Below are 24,743 nucleotides of genomic sequence, written 5' to 3' on the forward strand. Positions count from 1 at the left end.
TCACATGTATAGAATTCAATCTGGGAAGTACATATATCAAAATATGAACAGTAGTTACCCCCAGTGCTAATATTATGGGTAATGATTATTTTCTGCTTTATGTTTACTTGTGTTTTAATTTTTCTATAATGATATAGGAACAAAATAAAATTATAAAAAGAAAGGAAAAAAGAGAATCCCCCCAAAACCTTTGCCTCAGAGAACTTTGGATATATCTGTTTTGCATTAAATGAGTCAAAAACAGTACACTTGCCTACTAGCTTGGGGGAATAAATCTGACCTTTGCTGAAATATGGAAAGACCAAGCTTACCTCCCAAGCCCCCAGGAAGATTTGCTGCTGTTAGCTTCTCTATCCCACTGATATTCATTCCATCCAGGTCTAGCAAGGAAGGTTATTCTGAGCAAAGAATGTGACAAGTAAGGCAGGAGAGCAGAGGGTGCAGGCAGAGGCCTGAGGCATGATGGGACAAGAACGTTTGCCTTGCCGTGTCTTACAGGGTGAGAGGATCACGCTGCTTCGACAGGTGGATGAGAACTGGTACGAAGGGAGGATCCCAGGGACTTCCCGGCAAGGCATCTTCCCCATCACCTATGTGGACGTGATCAAAAGGCCACTGGTGAAAAACCCGGTGGATTACATCGACTTGCCTTTCTCCTCCTCCCCAAGTCGTAGTGCCACCGCGAGTCCACAGGTACCTAAGCTTCTCGTCACTGGTTTTCACACTCAGCATGACAGACCCACAGTGCTGATGGCACGCAGCCCCTCGGGGGTGGTTCTTCAGCACGGTGATTAAGAATCATCCTCAGCAATGCAGGGTATACACACAGGCGTCTGTTTTCATGCATTCAAATGGCATTTCTCCTACACTTGGTTGGAAAAATATTATCTCGGGAAAAGGAAGAGCTTAAGGTGATTGCTCAGAGAATAACATGACTCGGGAAAGAGAAAGGAGAGCCTTTATCAGTTGGTCTAAAACTCTGTCCTGGGAGCATCCCATCCTAGGTAAAGCTGGTGGTCTGGGTTCCACCACTGCACCATACGTTCCATGGCCCAGTATGGTTCTCTTAGTCCTCTTGTTGGTCAAGGTTGGCCTGAAGAAGATAAATATCCAGAGTATTCTTTAAAAGCAGAAACCAGCTTGGAAAAGGAACTTGTAGCATCTCTGTGTACACTGGGCTGAAAAGAAGTAAGTTTATAATAAAATGTTTGCCTTCCTGAATATTATGAGCGAGCTTGTTTTAAAATATAAATTATTCGAAACCCATCCCTGCTTTCCCAAAGTGAACAGAAAATTAGGACCTTAGGCTCAGGAGAGGCATGGTGGGATGACTTCCTGTGGAAGAGTCTGGCCATACCGCCATTGTAAGTTGTAGGGAGGGTGGCCAGAAGAAGGAAAGCCGGACCAGGGATCCAGGATGACACGAGGATGGTACCTTTTTTCTCTCATCCTCTAATCATTTCCTCCTCTTCCAACTGCTCGTCGCTGACCCCAGGACATGGTTCTTGGCAGAAAGCATTAGACAGGCTGACCCAGGCTTCCTGCACCGTGAGATCCATATCCTGTGATCTCATGGGGAGAAGGTGTGAGACGAGCACAGGGGATTCTGCTTTGTAATAATATGGGGAACTCAACTAGATTTTTTTACCTGACTATAGCCAAGTGTGACTGTAAAACAAAATGACTGCAGTGCTCATACTCTTCTCCAGAAGGCCCCTTGCTGAGCACCCCCCCCCCCCCAAGGGAGAATAAAAGCCCAAGGAAAGGCCATGGCAGTGGCAGGCCACTGTTTTTCCCTCGTGGTTCTGGGTCAGGGCTTTGGTTACAGAGGTGGTGGGTGGGACCGGGTGGGGAGCTTCCAGTGTGTCCCTTTGCAAGTCTGATTCTGCAACCCAGGCAGGCACCGTGTGTAAGTGCCCTGATGGGACCCTTTCTCCCATCTCTACACTAGTTGCTTCTCTTACCCTCCCCCCGCCTGCACACACTCCTGCAGACACACCCGCATCCCAGTTTCTCTCCAAACCTCACCGTATGATTTCCTTTTGGACACCAGAGTGTCCCACTCGTTCTATCCATTTCATTCCTCTCCATATGTCCCTGGAGATTATTTTCCTCCTTTCTTCTTCATGCTGACCATTGTACCTTTGCTTCTTTCTTTTGTTTTCCTCTCTCTCCTTTTCTTTTTAAGTTTTCCAGTCACAGCAAGCTCGTCATGCCAGCCCCCTCATCTCTGCCTCACCCCCACCGAGCCCTGTCCCCTGAGTTGCATGCTGTCACCTCTGAATGGATCTCGCTGACTGTAGGCGTCCCAGGCAGGCATTCTCTGGCCCTGACCCCACCCCTGCCTCCTCTGCCGGAGGCTTCAGTCTATAACACTGACTACTTTGCCTTGTTGGCAAGGCCCAGCCCCTCCCTGCCCCTCAGACTCCCCCATTCAAGTTGGTCCACCCCACGCTCGGTGGGTTCCCCGCTGGCCCTACTTCCCCCGCACAAAGCCTACTCCCTGGCACCTGGTACCCAGGCCTCCCTTCACATCAATGGAGACAGTGGTATCCACATGCCACCTTCAGGTATCCGCCAGGACAGCTTCTCCCGGCCGCTGCTTGGGAGCTCTGACAGGGTCATCTCGGAGCTTAGCGACGCCTTTAGCAGCCAGGGTAAGCAGCAGCCGTGGCGAGAAGAAAGCAGACAGTATGAGAGGAGAGCAGAGAGGGAGGCAGGTGAGAGATACCCTGGTGGACCCAAGATTTCTAAGAAGAGCTGCCTGAAACCTTCAGACGTGGTCAGGTGCCTGAGCACCGAACAGAGACTCTCAGATCTCCACAGCCCAGAGGAGAGCCGGCCCAGCAAGCCCCTGGGTAGCCCTTTTCCGGGAAGGGAGGCTGAGCAGACAGAGCTGCATAGAGGTGGCGAGCAGGCTCAGAGGAAGGCTGCTCAGAGTGGTGTGAGCCAGGTAGGCCTGCAGCATGATGTGTGTGCCTTGGCGTCTGAGTTGGCAGGGTGGGCCAGACGTCTCCCCCACGGTCCATCTACTGAGGCCGCGTGGATGCCGGTGAGACCCACTTGCTTGCCTTGGGAGCAAAAATATCACCCAGGAGGGAACAGAGGGGTCATCGATTAAGGTGTCAGGGCTGGGGACAGTTGGAGGCAAAAGACAGGCTCTATTCTGGCCTCTTGAGGTGATTCAAAATTTATCCCCTCTTTGGGTACTTCCTGGCCTGGTGCAAGAGCCCCTGAGAAGGAAGCCTTCCTTCCTCCCGTCCCGTTCATGCCCTGGAGATCATCTCAGTTTGCTCAGACTAGCACAGCTGACAGCACCAGGCTTCAGTTTGGCTCAGCATGGTCCTGTCTTATGGGAGACGTACCTTGTTTCCATAACCCATAGCTCTCTGCCAGTGCTCAGGTCCTCGTCCTGTCTCGTGTTTGTGTGGGTACCTGGTGCCTTTGTTCACTGATGAACAAATGCATTCTGGTTCTGGAAGAACACGCAGGCCCAGCGCTGGGGCTCTCAGAATTTTGCGGTCCTTGAATCGGCATGGCAGGTTTTTAGCTGACTGTCCCATCTTCTCACTGGGTCAGCTACAGAGATTTCAGGATTTGGACCAAGGTGGCCTTAGGGTGTTTTGAGAGCCGAAAAATTGGGGAAGGGGAAGAGATGAAAAATCAGATCATGATTCTCATTTTGCTGTGCTGTTTAATACCCCCAAAGTCAAAGACTTTGGGCAGGTTCTCCAAAGGAGCCAGGTTTGAATTCCTGCTCACTTCCTACTGTCTAGTGACTTGGGAGTTACTTCCCCTCTCTGGGCCTCAGTTTCTTCATCTGTAAAATGGAGATAATAATACCTATCTCATAGAGCAGTTGAGAGGATTCCACAAAGTAATGTATGAGAAGTGCTAAGTACAAGGGTTGAGAGTGGAACATGGTCAGCACTTTGTAAACGGAAGCTGTTCACTTTGGGTGATCTAGAGGTACTTCTTGAACTGAGAACATTCTAGAATGTCTTTAGAACGAGATAGATTTCTTAAATATGTCTCTCCAAACCATTAATTGTCTGCTGTGGACAGTGTCCACAGTACATTATGCTTGATCTCAGACCTGCAATCCCAGTTTCCCTTTAAATTTCATTTATTCACTCAACAAATATTTATTCAAGACCTGCAGACTTATCCTCTGGGCAGGATACAGGGGTCATCGTATCCCTGCCCTTGAGGAGCCTATGTTCCAGTGAGACTGGCAGACACAGCAGTGTCATGACTGCAGTAATAGAGAGATGCTTGGAGCCCACAGGCACACAGAGGCCTGAAACACATGAAGCCAGACTTCCAGCTCCAGCCTATCAGTTGGGAGTGGGGGACCATTTGCTGCAGGGAAAGGCAGTGAGACAATGATAATGATAACTAATGAGGCTTACACTCTCGCTAGCAAGCTACTTAACCATCCCCTCCCCAGCCACAGTTTTCTCACATGCAAAGCAGGAGTGAAAGCAGTCCCCGCCAAAAGGGTGGTTGTAAGGATTAAATGAGGAGCTGGGGTTCCGGCACGTGGGAAGCCTCCATAAAGTGAATTGTTGCTCTGGCTCCAAGTTAGGGGCCAAGGGAAATAGCAATACCTGGGGAAGGCTTTGCCTGGCTCCCGAGCAGGTGCTCCTGGAATGTGTTGCATAAAGAAGAAAAGGGCGAGTCCAGTGAAGGAAAGAATAGTTCGTTGGGGAGAGGTAATGAAGTGGCTAGTTGAACAGCATTAAATGTTTCTGACACAGGAACAAGTCTGTAAACATTCTAAGTCCGTTCACAGTGCCCGGAGACCTCGTTACTGTCAGCATTGAGTCATAACTACCTGATTCCAGGACCCGTGTGTACAGGAAGTGCGCATGGTGCCGGAGCTCCGGGTGAGGTTAGGGGCATACACTTCCCGCCTCCTAACGGGAGGAGGGACGGAGCTGGCAACGCAGAAAGCCAGGCTTGGTGGAAATTGGTTTTCCTTTCTTGGTGGGCCTCCAGCCCCCAAGTGCACTGCTTCCTCTCTTCTGCTCTTTTGCATGGGTGCACCCAGGCTGGGGGTGCAGACCTTGCTCCCTGTTGAGAGCCAGAGGGTGGTGTGAAAGCGGCTCTTGCCCACACATCACCCTTTCAACCCCCTTTACTTTCCCTTCCTGGGACTGGGAGCAGTAGCTGGCCACTCGGGAAATGGGCTTTCAAAAGAAGCTTCCTGCCTCTTGAGGCAATCTTTGGGTGACAGAGGTAAAGATGATGACTGTTCTTTCTTTGGTGTGCTGTCAGGATGATGTGACCTCAAGCCTTGTCACCTATTTAGATAAATGCATTTCAGACCAGTTTGTGTTACCAGGAAAATTGCTCGCCACTATTCTCCTTGCTATGGGGAGTTGAACCAAAAGTTCAATTTTATTATAGTTGTTGGGAAGCTAGTTTGAGTATCCAACCAGTAAACAGGGAATTTTACCCAAGAGCCTTAAAATATCAGACATTCTGAAATGCTACGGTCATTTACGCTTCCATTCAAGCATCTAGGACGTTCCAGGTATGGTGCTCAGTGCTGCAAGAGACAGCGAGGAAAAGTCATCAGGAAGTTCTGTCCTTCATGGGCTCAGAGGCCCCATGTGACCTGGCTGTTCAGACAGCAAGCCAGCCTCATCTTCCAAAGCTTCCCGTGCTTGTTTGCCTGGATAATTCCCACTTATCCTTCACTTCTCCACTTAGAGGTTACTTCTTCCAGGAAGCCTTTCCTGACGTCCCGTCACCCCTGCAAGACTGGATTAAGTGCTCCGACGCTGTGCTTCCACACCCCCTGCACCTGACCACTGGGAGCACTTCTCAGCTCCATGGTATTCACCCCTTTGCTTCTCTGTGTCACAGTTAAAGTATTAGTGCCCTAAGGTCAGAGACCATGACACCTAATATGTGAAAGGCACTCAATAAATATTTGTTGAGTGAAAAAAAAACCAACAATGAAAGACCGACCCCAACAAAAGGAGTGTATATGCTCTCCCTTGGGGGAATGACATGTTCACAGATAATTAGACAGACAGAGAAGGAGAGTCACAAACAGCCCACTCTGAAAGTTCAAGATGGGGAGCAAAAACAAGCAACAGGAAAGGGAGATGGTTGTCTGAAAAGACTTCATGAAAATAGTGGTATTTGATCTGGGACTTAAAGAACAGAGAGTTTTACGATAAGCGAACAGCAAGAAGGTGGCATTCCAGCCACGCAAATAGCCCAGCCACGGCCTGGGAACGTGAAAGTGGGGTACAGGGAATGGTGAGCTCCTGCTTTGGGTGAGCCTAACGGTATCTGCGAGTGGATAGAATGGGGGAGTGTGGAGAAGAGGCTGGAGCAGAGCATGGGGGTTGTTGGTGCCACGGTGCGTATTCACAGCACCTCCTAACAACAAGCCTAATCAGCTGCCTCACGGTCACGGTCACGTGACCTTTGTAACTCCCGTGTCAAACTTCCCAGTTTGGTGCTAAGTCCCTGCTTTGCTGCTTTCCTTCCCCTTCGTCACCTGTCCAGCCTACCTGCCACCCCTAACTCTGCAGATGTGCAAACACTTCTTTGCGAAAGGTTTGACTTTTCATTCCTTTGTAGCCTCCCAAACTGATATCACATTGGGTCCATCACTCATGTTTTTGGGTGTGTGTTCTCTGAACAGCAGAGGTGGGTGAGTCACGTGAGGGGGTTTCTAGGGGAAATCAGAGTCCAGTGGGAAGAGCACTGAGTTGACAGGATACCCGGTTCTAGCTCCAGCTCTGCCATTAGCCTGCTGTGTGTCTTTGGATGAGTCACTTCCTTCTCTGGCAGCTTCCCAGTCGATAAACAAAAGATCCAGACAAGAAAACTGAAGTTCTTTCTTGCTTTAGTTTTCTTGATTAGCTAAAAATCCTGTGTGAATTTCAATTGAAAAGAGAAAGAACAAATACAACGTTTTAAATAGTGGGCATATTATTATAGACCTGAAGACCTTCTCAATTAAAAGATGAAAGTTTTTCCTTTTATTGTTTGAGGGACAGCTTAACTAACGGGACGAAAACACATACAAAGTGCCCAAGAGTTCAGAATCCTCAACCACGTTCTTGGATGTTGTTGGGCATAATTGTGGCCAAGAAGGCTTAGAACAATCAAGAAAGTAAAGGAGAAGATTGTCTTGGAAATCTTTATTAGCATTATCAAATATTTACTGAGTTTCCTCCAGATGAAGCACTATTTGCTGACTGACATCCAGCCTTAGTTTTTGAGTCTCTACAATTGGTGAGAAAGCCTCACAGAATTTCTGAATTAAAAAGAATCTTTAAAGATCATCGTCTACCCCAGTGACTCATAACTTTTTCTGGATCATGGAACCTTTGAGAATCTGAGGTCTGCCAAGGACTGTAGGCCAGCGCACACAGTGTTGCAAAAAATTTTGAGAGAGTCACACCTGAGTCCATCTGTGAGCTCTGTGGCCCCTTCCATCTATTTGACTTTTATGATGAGATGAGAAAGCTGAGACCTGAGAAAAATGACAAAATTTGTGTGATGTTGGTTTGGTTCCTAATGGGAAGGAAGCCAGTCGAACAATAAAATCAGGGGGCATGAAGCTTAAAATACAAGTACTCAGCAAAGCTATGTGTCCTCAGAACGTCTGTCTGAGAAACACAAGAACAGTCTACTCTACCACCTTAGAGAAAGGAGAGGAAGGAAATCTACTAACTGACGACAGAAAGATGTGCTTTGGTGACTTCGAGGGACATCCCTTACCACGTGGAAACTAGATTCGTTCCCAGAAAGATCAGAACAAAGCCTAGGCCTGCTTTGAGCATGGGAATCAGAAATGGAAGGAAATACCTTCTGTTAAATACAGAAGGTATTCAACAATTTATGGGCTGGGGAGAGACACTGGCTGCAGTCCTTACAAAAATAACCAACAGGTATTGTTTCAACTCCTAAGGTGGGGAACTAAGAACCAAAGTTGAAGTGTCCAGCCCTGAGAGGTGTAAGGAGAAATGGTAGATAGTAGAAACCCTAATGTCAGCTGCGGGATACTGGGCAGGTTAAGGTGACCTCTTGATCCAGCTATTCTGATACCTCCCCCGCAAATCATAAGCTCAGGAGATCCAGGTATAAAGGAATGCACAAGACCTGGAGTCAGAGAGACTGGGGTTCAAATTGTGGCTCTTCACATTCCCAGCTCAGACATATTGGGTCTTAGTTTGTAAGACGAGGTATATATTGACCACCTTACTGAATTATTATGAGGATCAAACGAGATATCATGGAGATGAAAGCACCTGGCACAGAGCATGTAGTTAGAACACAATACATACACTGTTGGGTGACAGCGAGGTGACAGGGAAAGGAAACCAAAGTAGTTTATTGTATCCTCCTTACTCTCTTCCACCTAAGAGAGGAAGATGGGGGAAGAAAGAGAAGAAAGTAGATGATGGGAGAATCCTTTTATTTTGGGTTACACAAATCTAGAATTTAGACAATTCAGAATGGCACTCTGAAAACTAGTACTCCTTATTCTCTCCTACCTTGAGTCCGAAGCCCTCCTCTTGGAAAGCTTTTGGTTTCTTCATGCTTGAATACACATTTGCCCTCACTCCTCTGCTTGTTTTAGGAAAGAAACAGAAGACCACACTACAGACTGTGATGAGATAGCTGAGTGCTTAGTTTTAGTGTTGTAATCAGGTTCAAATTACAACAAAGCTAAGGTGTTATCTGTGGGGTAACCTGCAAAGAGATAAAGTCTACGTGGCAAGCAGCTGAACTCACTGGTTGTCATTAGTTTTATAATTAAGCCGGGGTCTTTTTCTCAATAAACTCAAAAGGAGAACTCAGTGGGGTCGGAGACTGTTTATGGAGGATCCTGTGGATGTTTCCTAGAGCCAAACCCCGGGAGCCGAACCACTCATGCCTTCCGACTCCTCTGGCAGTTTGCCCGTGGTGTTCCAGCACCTGCAAATCTATCGCTGTCCGAGGCAACACCTTACCTCCCACAGGGTCAGAGCTCTTCCTCCACGTCTAGAGGCGATGGTCAAACACCCTCCCCCACCCAGTCTTCAGTGGTCAGCGAGTTCCCTTCAGCCAGGTCAACCCTGCCCACTGCTAGTTCTCAATTCATAGGGCATGCGTACTCCATTCATGGAACACGAGAGCCAAAAGGACATTTATGTAAATCATGTCTAATCTTATTTTACTCAGAACCTGAAGTCCAAAAAAGTTAAACATTTTGCTCAAAAGATAATAAATTACTGTTAGAGTTTGACCTGGAAGCCAGATTTTCTCACCGAAGTCCAGTGTCCCCCCCGGGAGAGCAATGTGAGTCACCAGAAAGGCGAGGTAGAATCTAAAGAGAACGGAAGCTACGGGGCATGAGATGCGTAGAAGATGCCATCTCTGCGGGACTCTGGCAGGTTAGGAAAGCAGAAGAGCCTGGTGACATTTCTGGAAGTGCACAGGGCCGCGTTGAGGTTGAGTTCCTCTGTCCTTTCCACATCTCCAGGACTTCCTGCTGTTCCTTCGCAGGGTGGACAATTTATTTTGGGCTTTGAGACTTTGGCACATACCCAAAGCTGGAAGAGGATGCTTAGTGGCTCCACAGCAGCACCAGGTGTTTTGTGGATCCAGAGGGATTACCAGCCCCAGGAGGCTAGGGTCAGATTTCTGAGGGACTTCTGTGAACTGAAGATGGAAGGGCAACAGAGAAACAGAGCAAGGACACATGCAGGATTGTTCACTCGGGGACAATGAAACCAGCGCTCCAGGCCAAGAGGGACGGCTTGTGTATATGTCTGCAACGAGGGAAGAAAAGCAGTTCTGGATCAGCGACTCTCACCTGCTGTACTGTTGATGGGGGAAGGGAGGGGAGTGCCGTGGGCGCGTGTGCCTGTGTGTGTGTTGGGCCGATTGCTGTTTTTTTTAAACCTGTGAAAAATTTCAATGCATCTCCAAGAGTCCGAAATGTACTCAGCATGAGATAATACTCCCTTTATTCTTAACCCTGGATGAGGTCCTGGTGAGAACTTGTATCTACTTTTAGGCTTAAGTAAGGACAGACAATGAGGACCTGGGAGGGTTCAGAGCAATTTGTCAAGTAGCCATATATGTAATTTTAAATTTTCTGGTAGTAAAATGGAACAGGTAAAATTGCTTTTAATATTATGTTATTTAACCAATATACCAGAGTAGTATCATTGTAATATATAGTCAATGTAAGAATTATTAAGGAGATACTGTACATTCTTTATTCTGTACTATGTTTTTGAAATCCAGTGTGTATTTTCACTTACAAAACATGTCATACTAGCCACATCTAAGGTGTTCAGTAGATACATGTGGCTACTGGCTGCCACATTGGACAGCATAGGTTCAGAGGAAGAGATACATAAAGCTGTACATGGTTAGAAAATGGGGCCAGGGAAAGAAAAAACATATGCCTGGAGGAAAAACAAAAATCTGAGGGTAAAAAGCCTTTGAAGCGATGGGCAAATCCCTGTGATAGATATTAATGGTTTTTGTCTCCTCTGAGGGTTCACCCCATGCCACTCCCCCAAATAAAAACAAACCTGTTTTATATTTCAGTTATAGAGATGTTTGATTTATAGCTAAGGAAAGCATATCCAGTAGGGAGACATTGAATCTTGGCTAATAGGATAAATGTTTATCTTGCCTTCTCTCTAATAGGATAAATGTTTATCTTGCCTTCTTCCTTCATTTTTTTCACAAATGTTAAGTAAAGAGCTATGTCTCCCCTGTCTCTCAGGGATGAATTAAGTTTGTACTAGATGTTAAGTTTGTCCAGATGTGAAGGCTATGCTGACTATCCTCTGCTTTGGAGAGGCCATGAGACCAAGGAAGGCTGGACCATCAGTATCCTTTCCAGTATGGGGGACCCTTGAGTTAATGATTGGAGATATATATTAATGCACACTTTTTTTGGTGTGCCTTTTACATGATGAAAGAGTAATCAAGAAGAGAAGTTACACTGCTAGTTTTCAGAAGAGGCAGAAGCTGGGTATCATGATACACCAGCTCTCTGATTATGACTTGAGGGAAGTGGTGTGTGGTGATCAGACACCGAGAGTCTCAGCGCTTGGTGGCTTTGCTACCTTGTGCGAGTCTTCAGACTTCTCTGAGCCTTAACATTTTGTCTCTGCCCTCCCCGAGTCAAAGAGTTAGTACTAGATTCAGATGAGGTAATGGACCTATATCTGCTTTGAAAGCTGCTTTAAAAAGAAAGTGCTTTGTAAAAGAAAGAGATAGTAAAATATCAGGTCCTTCTTACTGTATCTGATTTATCAAACCTCTTTTAAGTACCAAGTATTTGTTAGCCGATCAAGTCCAGTCACCACTTTGGGATTAAGCTGATCGAAAGATGCTAGGGGGGCTTCTGTAAACTGTGGAGATCACGCCAAGAGATTGTCCACATTCTCTCTTTGTTCTGCATCTAACCTGAGGTCATTAGGCCACCGGCTAGAGTTGCGGAGGATTTTTATTTTTACGAGATGTGACTCAGATCAGTCTTGGCACACTGTAGCTAAAGAATCTCTACGTTGGATAGTTGACGTCCTCTGCAGCCTTGTTCCCCAAAGTTGGTCTGTGGACCAGCAGCATGAGCTTCACCAAATAGAAATTCATAGCCTTAGGACAGACCCCAGGTGTCACACACTGCATTTGAACAAGGTGATATCAACAAACAGTAAAGCTTAAGAAGCCCTGCCCTACAATATCCCGACTAGTAATAGTCAGTGCAGCCTCTGCTGGAACAGCTGCAGGGACAGGCAACTCACTTCCTCTTGAGGTAGCTCCTTCCATTGTTGGACAGCTCTTACTTTTACAAATGTTCCCTTCTCTCAAGTCAGACTCTGCCTGGAGGTATCACCCATTCCAGGTGCCCAGAATAAGTTTCATTCTTCTGCCACATGAAAGCCCACAGTGTAGGTGATTGGAAATATCATTATTTTTCTTTGTTACACAGAAGCCTTGATCCAGAAGCTGGATAGGTGGCAAATGGGCCGCCCAGGTCTGACAAAGGTCTGCACACCCTCAGACATTGTAGAAGCACAAAGTACCCTCTTTTAGTTCTGTCTGCTCCTTCACTCCTGCCAGAGTCCAAGGGGACTGGTTTAAGTGGTTGCAATTGGGAAGGGGTTTGGAGAACTTGAAGAGGTTTCCCAAAAGGACACGGGTATAGAAGTGATGACTGGGATGGACGTAGAGCCTGCAGGATGAGGTCATTGACAGTGGAGATGAACAGGAGAAGGGGGCGGTGTGGTGGAGTGGAGAGAACACCTCGTACCTTTACCTCTGCCTCGCTGTGTGACTGGATAACACACAAAACCCCTCTGAGCATCAGCTTTCTGGGTTTTAAAAGAAAGCAGGATTGAGAAACCCTGTCCTGCCTGTCTCCAGGGTTTCTGTGGGACTCTGTGAAGAGAATGTCAGGGAGCACACTTGATAATATGGGAAGTGGTCCAAGGATGAAAGAGAAGGTCCAGTGGGCCAATAGATGAATCCAGGAGACAATTTTACCACTAACTGGCTGTGTAGCTTCAGGGGAGGCCCTCACCCTCTCTGGGCCTCTCTGTGAAATAAGTGAGTCATACACAAAAGATCTCTGAGTGTTCTTCTGGAAGGCCTTGAAGTCGCTGTGGCTCATTGCTGTTATGGCAGGTTCCCTGGAGGATTTCTCTTTAAGAAAAAGAGTGGTTCTTTAAGTATTTATTTAGGGAGATTTCCTAGAGCTTGGAATTGAATCCTCAATGAGTGAAATTATTCCAAACAGGCTTCCATTGAAGACCTGCCCTCTACTATGGCCAACACACTTAAAAGATGGGTTTGTTTGGCCGTGATTGCACCTGTGTTTCCATGTCAGCATGTGGTACCTGAGCTGGTGAGGGATGAGTGATGGTTTCATCTACATCAGGACACACAGTCCTATTTCTGGAAACAGGCTCTGCTCTATGAAATATCTGAACTCATCTCATACTTAGCTAAAGTGTGTCATGTGCATATTTTTCCAGGGGAACGGTCTTACCTGATACATCAGATATTACCAAGGTGCTTTTCAAAGCTCGTTCCTCTCTTTTTCAGTTTTTATGAGTACCAAAATATGACATACCTGATAGTTTTATGAGCTTGCTTTGCCAAGGGAGGCTCCCAGTCAACAAGATGACGGAAACTGGCTTTTGGTCCAGCAGCCCATCCATAGATGCTTGCCAGCTGAGAGTGAGGGGACCGATGTGTATGGTTATGGAGGGACATAATTATTCCTTAAAACAGCCTTTCTGGGTCTCTTTCCTGCCAATCTGGGGACCCTGTGTTATTCATTCTCACCTCACTGCAGCCATGTTTCCAACTTCCCATTTCGTTGCCTGGATGCTTGCTTCTAACTGTACATTGCGTTTTCTCCTGTGCACCCACCGTGTTGTCGTGGAAACTCGGTGGCCATAGGCCGCGAGTATCCGGTGTCATCGAGTGTGATGGTGTGGTACGTGTATTTGCTCACGCTTTTATTTTGAATTCTTTCCAATGTGACATCTGCTAAAATGTCTCCCTTATAATTTGCTTGGTGATCACAGCCTTCTCATCATTCATTGAGAGCAGGACCTGATCTCACAGAATCTGAAAAGAGCTATGTGGTAAGATGCCTGTTGAATAAGACTGTAGCTTTTCTAAAGAGAATCCTTACTGACTTCTAGAATCTAGACTGAAGTAATACCTGGTTAACTCACAGAGCCGTTATTTACAAGAATTATGCAGCTATCGTAGTAGAGGCCACCCCTTTCCCTCTCAAAAAAAGCAGAGAAATTTAGAGACGATATTTCTACTCTGCCTACATGTGGGATTAAATTAATGTATTAGTGCATGACTGGGGATATGTACGTGCATTTCTATCCTGAAATTATTCTGTTTGTAACAGTTACTCACTAATTACAGGCTTTTATGCTGCTGCCTTTTTTTTTAATATTTATACTAAATTCCAAATTCTTCTGTATCTTACCTGTTTTTCCATGCTTACGCCTGGATCCCTCCTGCACTCCACTACTGGAATATCTATTTTTTAACCTGGATCTTCAACTCTGTTGTTTCCCTGGACTTTTGTGCTTCGTCTGGAATGTTACATCTCTTCCTCTCTTTCTTTTTTTTTTTTTTTTTTTTTTGTCCCCATGTTGACTGTTTTATGGGGGTTTCTGGATATCTCGGGGCCACCTCACAGGAAGCAGTTTGCAATGAGATCATAAACATTGCCGAAAAATCTGTTCATTACTGCAGCACTGTTTCTCATCCCTTTGACTTCCATCACAAGGTATCCCCTTCTGACAATAAATCATCTTTAATCATTTCTCAGCAACCTCAAGCCCAGCAGCGAAGAGTCACCCCAGATAGGAGTCAAGCCTCACAAGATTTGTAAGTACACTGGGCAAACTTCAATTCTCACATTTTTAGTAGACTGTTGTTGGGCTTAGGAAGTAGATCATTGACTGACTATGGGGCAGCCATGTGGGAGAATGAATGAGTCACTCCCAGCTTCTCTGAGGATTCCAAGTTTCCCATCTGCCAACATGAAAATAGCTGGGTAAATAAAGGAGATCATGGACTACTGGGAGAGACAGGTAAAGAATGAACTGCCATACAAGGGCAGCTGTGCTGACTGGTTTCAGTCCTCATGCTTTGGGAATACAGAGGAAGGAATGGTTAATTCTGATTGGAGCTGAGTGAAGAAGGTTGACCCATTCATTCAAAAAAAAAAAATTATTGGCTATCTCCTTCCAAGGGCATTTGGAATGAGTATGGAAAGGAGCTGAATTTGGGAGCTAGAACAGGGGTCTTCCCAGCTGAGGGGACCACATGTGCAAAGGCCTGAGGTAGGTAGACTGTTTGGATACCTTCAAAAATGCCATGTGGCCACAGGATATAGTTCTGGGAGGAAACAAGAGATGAAACTCAAGAAGTAGATTGGGACAGATTGTAGAATCCATAATGCAATGAAAATAAGTTTGGATTTTATTCAGGAGCCACTAGAGGATTTTAAAATGAGGAGCATATTGATTATATTTTGTTTTGGGGAGGTAACTGGCAACAGAGTAGAAGGTGGATTTCAGAGATAAGAGACAAAGCTGTTGATCAGCAAATAATTGATGAGAGCCTGAGCTAGGACAGAGGGAGTGTTTTGTGACCACGGAAGCATAAGGGATTACCCAAGGAGATTCAGGGTAAAGGGAGAAGGAAAATAAGGGTAGATCCTTGGAGAACCAACTTTTATGGCAACAGAGGAGTAACAGCAAAGGAGATTGAGAAGGAAGGAGCAGCAAGAGATACAGGAGAGGGTCTAGGAGCATTCACCTGCGCAGCACAGAGCAAGCAGTATCTGATTCGCGGTGCCTCCTGCTTCAGGGAGGCCAAGGGGGTAGAAAATGCGAAATGTGCTCCAAGTGCTCTATTTGACAACTGAAAAATATCATTGGTGACCTTGGAGATAGCAGTGTTAGAGAGGTGGAGGCAGAGGCTATGTGAGAAAGGGTTGATGAGTCAGTTTGATGGTGAGTGGAAGACATGGAAGGGGGCTGTAGATCAAGGGAGTAGCAGAGACAGAGGAGGTATTTTTAGGGGGCAGAGAGTTAAGCACATTTATACCAGAGAAGGAGTTGACAGAGTCAAAAGATGTCAGAGAGAAGATATAACTTAAAGAAGTAAGGGAAGGGAGTTCAACATGGCCAGGGGAAGGGATCCTTCTTCACCCAAGGGAACAGGGTTGGGTGAGAGGGAGGGAGAAGGTACAGAGACTTAAAACTGGATGGGAGGAAAATTAAAGTGCTGCCCACAGCAAGCTTCATCTCAGGAAATGGGGGCGGAGTGAAGAGCCCTCTGCTGGGAGTCGGTACCAGAGCTGACAGAGGAGGTGGGGGAAGGACTCAGTGGAATATTCTCCTGAGCAACAAGATTACTGGACTTTGTCCAGCCAGTATCCACTATCTGGAAGTGAGAACAGAGAAGAAGAAATCAGGAGTTGTTTCCCAGAGCTGAGGCTAGCAAAGCATCCGCAGTGGAAATTCAGGGGGTAAGGTGTTCGAAGGAGTCTAGGTTGTGTAGGAGACAGCAAGCAAATACAGAACACCAAAATGTGTTCATTTTCCAACTGGTAATCCATCTGCATCTCTTAATTCCTCCTTCCTCTGGAAGACAGATCCACCTACCAAAATATCAATACTTTTGGATAAATACTTTATAAAATTAAATTGTCCCTTTGGTTTTAGAAGAGAAGGAACCTCTTGTCTCTGGGAACTGACTCCACTTACTTGTATCTAGTCTCTCTTGCCCACACACTGGAAAGTCACTGACCTACGGGAGATGGTAGATGATTGGCTCATTTGCAAAGTGTTGCCTGCTACTGTTGTGTTTCAAGTAGTGAGTAAACAGAATTGTGAACTGGTGCATAGTAAGATGCTTCTTAAGTATTTGTCAAAGGAATAAGTAAAAACAAAGCTTTTCCTTGTTGCCAAAGCAGATGATCAGATTTCACCACAAGTAGTAGCTTTCTCCTGCGGCTGGCTGACTTTAGAACAAGCTGAACAACACACACCAAATTGCCTCAGGCCAGCTACCAAGTGAATAAAAAGCTTAACCCCAAACATTACTGGGATAGATAAAAGAGGAAAAGCTTTCAAGAGTTTCAGAAAAATGGCATTCACATTTAAAAGCAATTGATGAAATGTGTGTCAGCCTACTAAGTAGTTTTGCTAAACAGTGACGCAATGAGGCACTTGGAATGCAGTTGTTATATTTTTATATAAATATATACATATGTGTGTGTGTATATATATGTATATATGTATGTAAAATATATACACATATATACATACATACATACATATATATTATATATATATATATATATATATATATATATATAATATATATATATATATATGCGCAGAGGGTGCCAAAAAATGTATACACATTTTAAGAAAGGAAAAAACTATTAAAATTGAAATACTCAATATACTCGTATACTGATAACAAAAGATGAATACAAGTCACGTTTGACTTCTGCAATTACAAGAGGTGCTCAAAGTGGTTACCATCGGTGTCCAGACACTTCTGATGACTGCGAACTACTGCTTGAGCAATGTTTACAAAAGTGTCCACTTGTATACATTTTTTGGGCACCTCACTTGTATACATTGTTATATATAACAATTGCCTTACGCTCTTTAATGTATATGACCAGAATATAATGTCTATCTGCACCTAAGTAACTTCTCATTATCCTTGATAATCTACATATATTATCCTATGTTAAGAAAAGGCCTTGGTTAAATTTGGTGCTGGGGGGAATCTCAAGAAAATGCTTGGCTATGGTAACCAAATGAATGTAAATAAAAGGACCAATCATGACTTACTTGTCAGAAGTTCCCCATCCCTGTCAGTCTTCATTTACTTACTATATGTTGATTGAATGCTAAGTATTTCCCCAAATGCTAGAAACAGAGAAATTAGAGAAATAGCCAATAAAATACTTAGTCCCCACTGATGAGTAGGAAACCACTAAATCTTGCTTTAACTGAAATGGGCTTACAATTGTTGTTATTTAATCCTATCAGTGTTTGAGGTACTTAATGTTTACTTTTCTCATTTATAGATTTAGCTACCAAGCATTATATAGCTATATACCACAGAATGATGATGAATTGGAACTCCGAGATGGAGATATTGTTGATGTCATGGAAAAATGTGACGATGGATGGTTTGTTGGTAAGTGATCTCATCCTGCTTTTCTTACTAGTTGTGTATTGAAGGAATAACTAGGCGTGATGAGCCATGCGAAAAGCAGTATCCTTTACAAAGAAAGAAGAGCCTTGTCCATTCCTGGACCACCGTTAGGAATACTGGGCCACCCAGTTTATGTTTGCTCTCAAGACGGTGTGGCTGACACTCATGTGGGACCTCAAAACCAAACATGCCAACGTCGACTGCATGGGAGGGCAGTTGTCAAATTCGTCAGTTCATCTATTTGTATTTCTGTTGTGCATGTATCTATTCTACATTTGGGAATTTTTATTCTTTAAAACTCTTATGAAACAACACAAGAAAATTTGACTGAGCCTAGATCTCTACCATGAAACTCAAGCTTAAGTGTAGACATTCTAAAGACCTTATTTACTGCAGGTTTCTAATAACTTTAATCAAAGCAACCTGCTTCATTAAAACAAAGGATTCACCTTAATAAAGCCAGGGAGAGAAAGATTGAGATTCTGCTACAAAGCAGACACTTACTTCATTGATGTGCTTTTTTATTGACGTTTTCTCAACAAACAGCCCATGGGACAAGAATGATCCTCATTTCACAGATTCAAAAACTGAGGTCCAAAGAGATGAGTAGCTAGTCAAGGGTACCTAGGTAGCCAATATTGAGGCCAGTATTTCAGCTCAGGCCCATCTGTCCCCAAGCCTCTGTTCTTTCTGCTCAGGCATGAATATGATGTCGGGAGCCACTGATTCACTCTTTGCCTGTTTTCCCTTGTACAGATGGCTTTACCTTTATCTTCCCTCCAAAGACCAGTATTTTCCTGATCTTTCTGGAAAAACCTTTGCTAAAGGGAAGTAATGTCAGGGCTGGGGTAGTAAGAACAGCGAGGCCTCAGCGTAAATGGGAAGCCAGATAGATTTGTCTTGGCTTCACCAGCCTTTTAGAAAGGTACCCCATCCTCTCAAGGACCCCAGAAGCCTGCAGCCCTCACTACCTTGAGTTGTTCCGTTCAGAAGGAAGCCAGATCTGAGAAGTTGGCAATGCAGTCCAATGGAAACATGACACAAACCATGTATGAAATTTAAGTTTCCTGGAAGCTATATTGAAAAAAGTAAAATGAAACTAGTTAAATTAATTTTAGCATATTTTATTAAATCCAATGCATTCAAAATATCATTTGAACATGTAATCAGTATTACAAATTGTGAGATATTTTACATTCTTCTTCTTACTAAGTCTTGGAAATCTGATGTATATTTAGTTATACCATAGCTCAATTCAAAATAGCTGTGTTTCAAGTGCTCGGTAGACAAGTGTAGCTTTCATATTAGAGTGCAGCTCTAGTATACATTAGCTGTTAACCTCTTCCAGAAGCATTTACATTTTTTACGAGAACTTGGGGTGGGTGAAGGGTACCAGTTCTCTAATGGGGCATCCCCAGCAGTTAGATAAAGGAAATATTTCAGATGCCTCAATTCCTCTATCTTTTCAAAAAGGAGCCTAATATTCAGACTAAGAACAAAGTAACCCAACAGAGCTCATTCTTCTTGTCCATAAGGAAAGCACTAACCAGCTATCTGAGCACATAGCCAGGCCTCACTATCTCAGTTCTCTGCGACCTCCGTGACCATCCCCCCAAGGGGTTCAGTTTAGTCATTAGAGCTGTCTTTAGCTTTGACATGTTCTTTTAGCTTAGAAGTTTCACTTTGGGCAATAGCTCCAACCCACTGGTGGTGGCTGCTTGAAATGTATTTAGCGGGATTCTGAAACCATATCCAAGCCAAATGGGAAAAGGATGCAATGATCAAATTGTGATATCTGCTAATGAGAGGGTAATGATGACACAACATAGCACGTGCACACACACACACACACACACACACTCACACACTCACACACACACCTGCCAGCTTTAGACAGGGAATCCCAAGGGAAGGAACTGGATTAGGGATCCAGCAGTTCTGGATGCAGAGCAGCCCAGGAAGGGCTTTGTTCCCCGGTAGCTTGATGTTCTTGGCTTAAAGGGAACCCTAATAAGGTTGGTAGCAAAGACAGGGAGTCAATTTGGGGCTTAGACAGGCTTATAAGAGGAATTTCCTTTTGATGTGTGGTTATATCCAGTGGAGTTTTAGAAATCCAAAGTTTAGAAATTCTAAATCCCCAGTATCTTGTTGTGTTGAATAAATGTGTGCATTCTTCCAGAAAGGACAAGTGTTGGAAAGAGCAATGGGCTGGGAGGCAGAAGGCATGGGTTTAAAGTCTGCCTGTTTTGTAAGCTGTGGGACCTCAGCAACATCACGCAAGCTCTCTGAGCTTAGGTTTCCTCTCTGAAAACAAAACAAAACAAAACAAAACAGGAGTATTAAAAATGCCTGCCTTGCTTCCACCCAGAATTATTTTGCAGCCTAAATGAGATAAGACAAGGGAAAGTGCATTGGAAACCATAGTTGTTCTACAGGATCGTTACCAACGGCTCTCTTTAGACTCACATGGGTGAGTCTTCTCACTGTATGTACGTGTGTTTTTTTTTTTTAGGTACTTCAAGAAGGACAAGGCAGTTTGGTACTTTTCCAGGCAACTATGTAAAGCCTTTGTATCTATAAGAAGACTGAAAACCACAGAGGTGATTTTTATTGGAGGATGAAGCATAATTCATGAACTGGTCTCCTTATTTAAACGTTGAGTCAGTAGGAAAACTAATGCAGTGGATAAAGTAAGAAGCAAAAGAAAGGGACAGAGAAGGGTGTCATGTTTAAAACCGGAGCCTATCTAAGCTTACCGTGTATCAGACAAGCCTGAACCATGTGCTGAGCAGAAAGGAATGAGGCAAATCTGTATTTACTTAGCTGCTTCTGGGAGCCGCTCCAGCCCTCCCCTCCGCTCCCCATCTTAGGTAATCTGACCTGCAGCACAGCCCAGGAGTAGTTAGGCCAGAAATGCCTCCCGTGGCTGCTGCCTCGACTAGCTCCAGCTCAGTGAGGTCTCTGCATTTCGCCTGAAGCAGCCCTCAGCGTGCCAGGCAGATCCCCAGCTATTCCCCGAAGGCTCCACACAGACTCCTAGCCATCCCACAGCCCATTGCTCCCCAGCTGCTGGACATCAGTCTGGGCTGCAGAGGCCATCCCGAGACAGGGGTGGAGGCCCCCAAACTACCCAGGACCGAGTCCCTCACTGGACCTGCTGAGGTTTGGGGAAATTGACACAAAACCTAGGCACCCTGTGTATTCAGCCTGCATGCGGCACTACCATTGATACCCCTGGTGTTCAGAAAGAAAAACACACAAGGTTTGCCCATGGGAGCCAGGCAGATAGTTAGATCTGTATGTCTCAGTGATTGAAGTCAAGAAGCCTGTAGCTCTTGAGGTCACCTGCAGCGTGCTCCTTTCCCATGTCCCTGGCTTTCGTAAGTGTTCACTTTCAGGGCAACACAGTTTTATTTATCAGAACACCACTGGTAACCTTTCTTTTCTGGATTTTTTTTTTTTTTTTTTTTTTTGGCCAGGACAGTTTGGGGTTGATTGGCCTGTGGTCAGAGAGAACCAAAGACGATGTTCGGTGATTCATTAATATATAATGATGTACACTGGATGCCAGGGCCGCTGATGAGCAGCAAGGCATGCTCCAAGCCTTAGAAGAGACACCGTGTCTCCATTTTTACTCCCCGTAGGAGTTTTTATTCCCCACTCAAAATGGCACCCCAAGGTCTGAACCCTGATGCACCTTCATGAGGCTTCTCTTCAGAGCAAAAGGTGCAGTTGCAGTGGCCCTAGGTGTGAGGCAAGGATTCTGTCCCTCACAGGTGGTCTGTCCTTTGTGGGGCCAGATCCAAGGGGCCTTTGTGACTCCTGGGAGATTCAGTCACAACTCTATCCAATTCCTGGAGGTTTATTGGACTCACTGGTAAGCCTCTTGGAGAGAGAAAGGTAGAAATGACCCATTCTCTACCTGTTGGGAACTCAGAGGCGACTGGGGAGACAGACACACAAAAATACTAAATCAAGAGAGACTGTGATATGTGCTAAGAAGGGTGTGAGAGAGGAAGAGATGAATTTTCCCTAGAGGGATCCTAGAAAGCATTGTCGTGTTTCCCTCTCTATTAGCTCCCTTTTGAACAACTAGGGTGCTGGAAGGGTGCTTTATGACTGAAAATCCTTGGAACTATTTCCAGAGTCTTCAAACTCTCGACAAATGCACATCCAAGGTCACAAATAGGAGTAGTAATTCCAGGTGGCAGGGTGTGTACAAAGGACCCTGGCTCTCTGCATATGGCTCAGAATTGCCCCAGGACTGTTGTCCCAAAGTCTGGAGTCTTTATAAGCAGGTGAAGTTTGTCTTCAGTGCCTCTGCCTCAGCTTCGGTCTCCACTGCTCATCTTAGGGTCCATCAGCTGCCCACCCCCCATCAGACAGCGACAGTACCCTCACTTCTCTCCCTGTTCTGTCTTCAAATCCTGTTCACAGGACAGAAACTGCCACAGACTCCTTCACTCTAAAGTGTAAATGACGTATACAAGGAATGTGTTATCTCTTCCCAGAAACTTTTATTTTTAACTAGGACAGAGCAGAGCCTTAATCCCAAGGGAAAAGGTTGGGGAACTAATGGTGGGGATGGGGTGCAGGTGGGGTGCAGGGGCTTGCTGGGTAGAAATTCCTTAAGTAAGACTCATTGCTTTGGAAGGTCCACTCCCCTTTCAAGGGCACTGTTTATTTTTTTGGTGGTTTTTTTTTTTTTTGACTCACTCTCTCTGAGGGAATATAGTACAAGTGCATTTGCACCACAGCATTTCACTCGTTTTGAAATGTAATTCTTGTGTTGGCTAATGTGTTTGTTCCCTGGTCTTAGATACAAACCATGAATAACATGATCTCATCTAATAGTTTCTGAGGGGTGCTTCTTGATTACGTAGGTAATTTTGAACGCCTCTTTAAATACAGCTAGAAAATAAAACCAATTTGTAAAGCCACATTTGCATATGATGCCAGCCTCATGCAATCGTCTATCTCCAGAAACCCAGGTATGCCTCACCAATTTGCCCATCTTTAATAAAATCATGTTAAAATTTGCATCAAACTTCAGCTTCCTATGTATGACTAAACAAGGAACAAAGGTTTCCAATGGCTCTTTTGTCTTCAGACACTTAGTAATATAAAATACCTATTTTTATGCTGAGATGTTTATACAGGTTTATTAATAGCAAGTGCAACTAACTGGCCGCATGCCTTGCAACCCGTTTTGATATATTAGCCATGCTTCTGGGTGAAGGCAAGCCACAAACTACTTCTCTTTTGCAGTCTCTCTGGGATCAGTAAAAGAAAAAAATCGTATGCTTAAGTGGGACTGTAAATATGTATATTAACTTTGTATAGCCTATGTACCTACTTTGTATAAAAAAATAATTTTAAAAATTTGAACTGAAGGGGGGTAAAATAAGGAAGTCATGAAGTTTTTTGCATTTTTATTTAAATGAAGGAATTCCAAATAACGCACCGGCAGATTTTTAGCACAAATATAGCCATTGTAAAGTGTTAAATTTTTAAATAATCATTCTTTCTGGGAGAGAAGGTAACTGTTATCTCAGTTACAATTTTTTGGTTTTTGGAGGCTTTTTTGGGTTTTTTGTTTTGTTTTGTTTTGTTTTTTGGCAGTTCTATTTATCTGAAGTAGTATTAAGTCCTATTGCTAGAATAGGTTACTACAAAAAAGATTATATTCTGAAAGAAAAATAATTGACATTATATATAACCAATTAATTTAAAGTATTGCCATTTAAATTACACACCAACAGCATGTACTATGCAGACACAGGTTTTTCTGTTCATTTATTTTTCTTTATTGCAGTGGATTGATTTGATAAATAGAGGTGTTGAATTACTACATGTGCTGTACATATTATTTAATAAACTCTATTCAGAATTGTGTGGCATACATTTGTTCTCACTATTCATTCTTTCCTTCCTTTGCCCAGTTTCTCAAAGGAGGCTTATATTCACTGCTTCAATTTCTCATACTCTCCTTTTCCATTCTTAACCACTTACCATCTGACTTTCATCCCACTCCTTGAAGACACTACTTCTGACCTTACACTTTCCTTAATAAGCTAACTCCATGACCCTCTCTGAATTCATTAATTATTGTTGACCATGTCACTATTCTTTATATATTGTTTTATTTGTTCTAATTACAAAAATAATGCACATGCCTTTTAAAGCAAAAGCAAAATATTATAACATATAATGGCTCTTGATTTGCCCCAGAAGACATGGGTGCAGGAAATGACACTGCACTCAGTTTTTCTAAATCAAGTGAAATCTGGCCATGAGTCTTCTCTTGCTACAGTGAGCGGAAATACAACCTGTCTTTTTTTTGCCCTCCCCAAACCAAATGTGTCAAGGCCATGGCACTGCTAGTCGTCCAGCATCCCCTGACATCCGCTGGCTTGGATCTCCCCCGTCACCATTTGGGGGGGTCTGCTGCACTTGGGGCATGGGTCTGTCCCCTGACAGAAAACCCAAAACCTCTGCCCTCTTTCCCCTGGCTCTGTCCTTCAACTCAAAGCACCAGTTTGCACTGCCACCTCTTGGAGGAGACTTGATGGAATCCCCCACAGTGGGCTTAGGCCTCAGACCTGGGAGAAGGGTTGTCTTCCAGAGGCCCGACAGCCCCAATACTGGGCCCTGAGTCACAGGCACTACTTTCTCTCATGCCCGCCTTCTCATCCAACAAATCCAGTACCTGTACGTTCAGAATTTATTTGCAACCCAACCACTTCTACCACCAGAGTCCACATCATTTTCCCTCACCTGGATCACTGTAGTCACATTCTAACTGGTCTCTCTGCTTTCACCCATGGCCCCTCTACCTTAGTTAACAGAACAGCCAGATTACCCGTTTTAAAATTGGTCCAAAACCCTCTAGTGGCTTCTTTTCTCATTCAGAGTGGTGCAATGGCCTCAAGTCCATAGGCACACTTCCCTGGCCCTGTCACTTACCTTTGTTC

General features: G+C 44.5%; 1 protein-coding gene across 50 annotated transcripts in view; it reads left to right on the plus strand.

Annotated features, from left to right (window-relative positions):
- SORBS1 (sorbin and SH3 domain containing 1) overlaps window positions 1-21,242 on the plus strand; it is a 218,452-nt gene extending 197,210 nt beyond the window's left edge. For 22 of the 50 annotated variants that reach the window (XM_033130492.1, XM_033130494.1, XM_033130493.1 and 19 more), the window contains 6 exons: window positions 499-693; window positions 2,189-2,953; window positions 13,578-13,637; window positions 14,216-14,406; window positions 17,639-17,751; window positions 20,282-21,242. In XM_033130492.1, the coding sequence (XP_032986383.1) occupies window positions 499-693; window positions 2,189-2,953; window positions 13,578-13,637; window positions 14,216-14,406; window positions 17,639-17,751; window positions 20,282-20,349 (1,392 nt within the window). In that variant the 3' untranslated portion in view covers window positions 20,350-21,242. The remainder of the gene's footprint in view (window positions 1-498; window positions 694-2,188; window positions 2,954-13,577; window positions 13,638-14,215; window positions 14,407-17,638; window positions 17,752-20,281) is intronic. The other 28 variants (XM_033130484.1, XM_033130490.1, XM_033130495.1 and 25 more) reach the window with 5 other exon arrangements.
- Window positions 21,243-24,743: the final 3,501 nt, after the last annotated feature.

The sequence above is a fragment of the Rhinolophus ferrumequinum genome, chromosome 16 (assembly GCF_004115265.2).
Source record: "Rhinolophus ferrumequinum isolate MPI-CBG mRhiFer1 chromosome 16, mRhiFer1_v1.p, whole genome shotgun sequence".
NCBI classification, from domain to species: Eukaryota; Metazoa; Chordata; class Mammalia; order Chiroptera; family Rhinolophidae; genus Rhinolophus; species Rhinolophus ferrumequinum.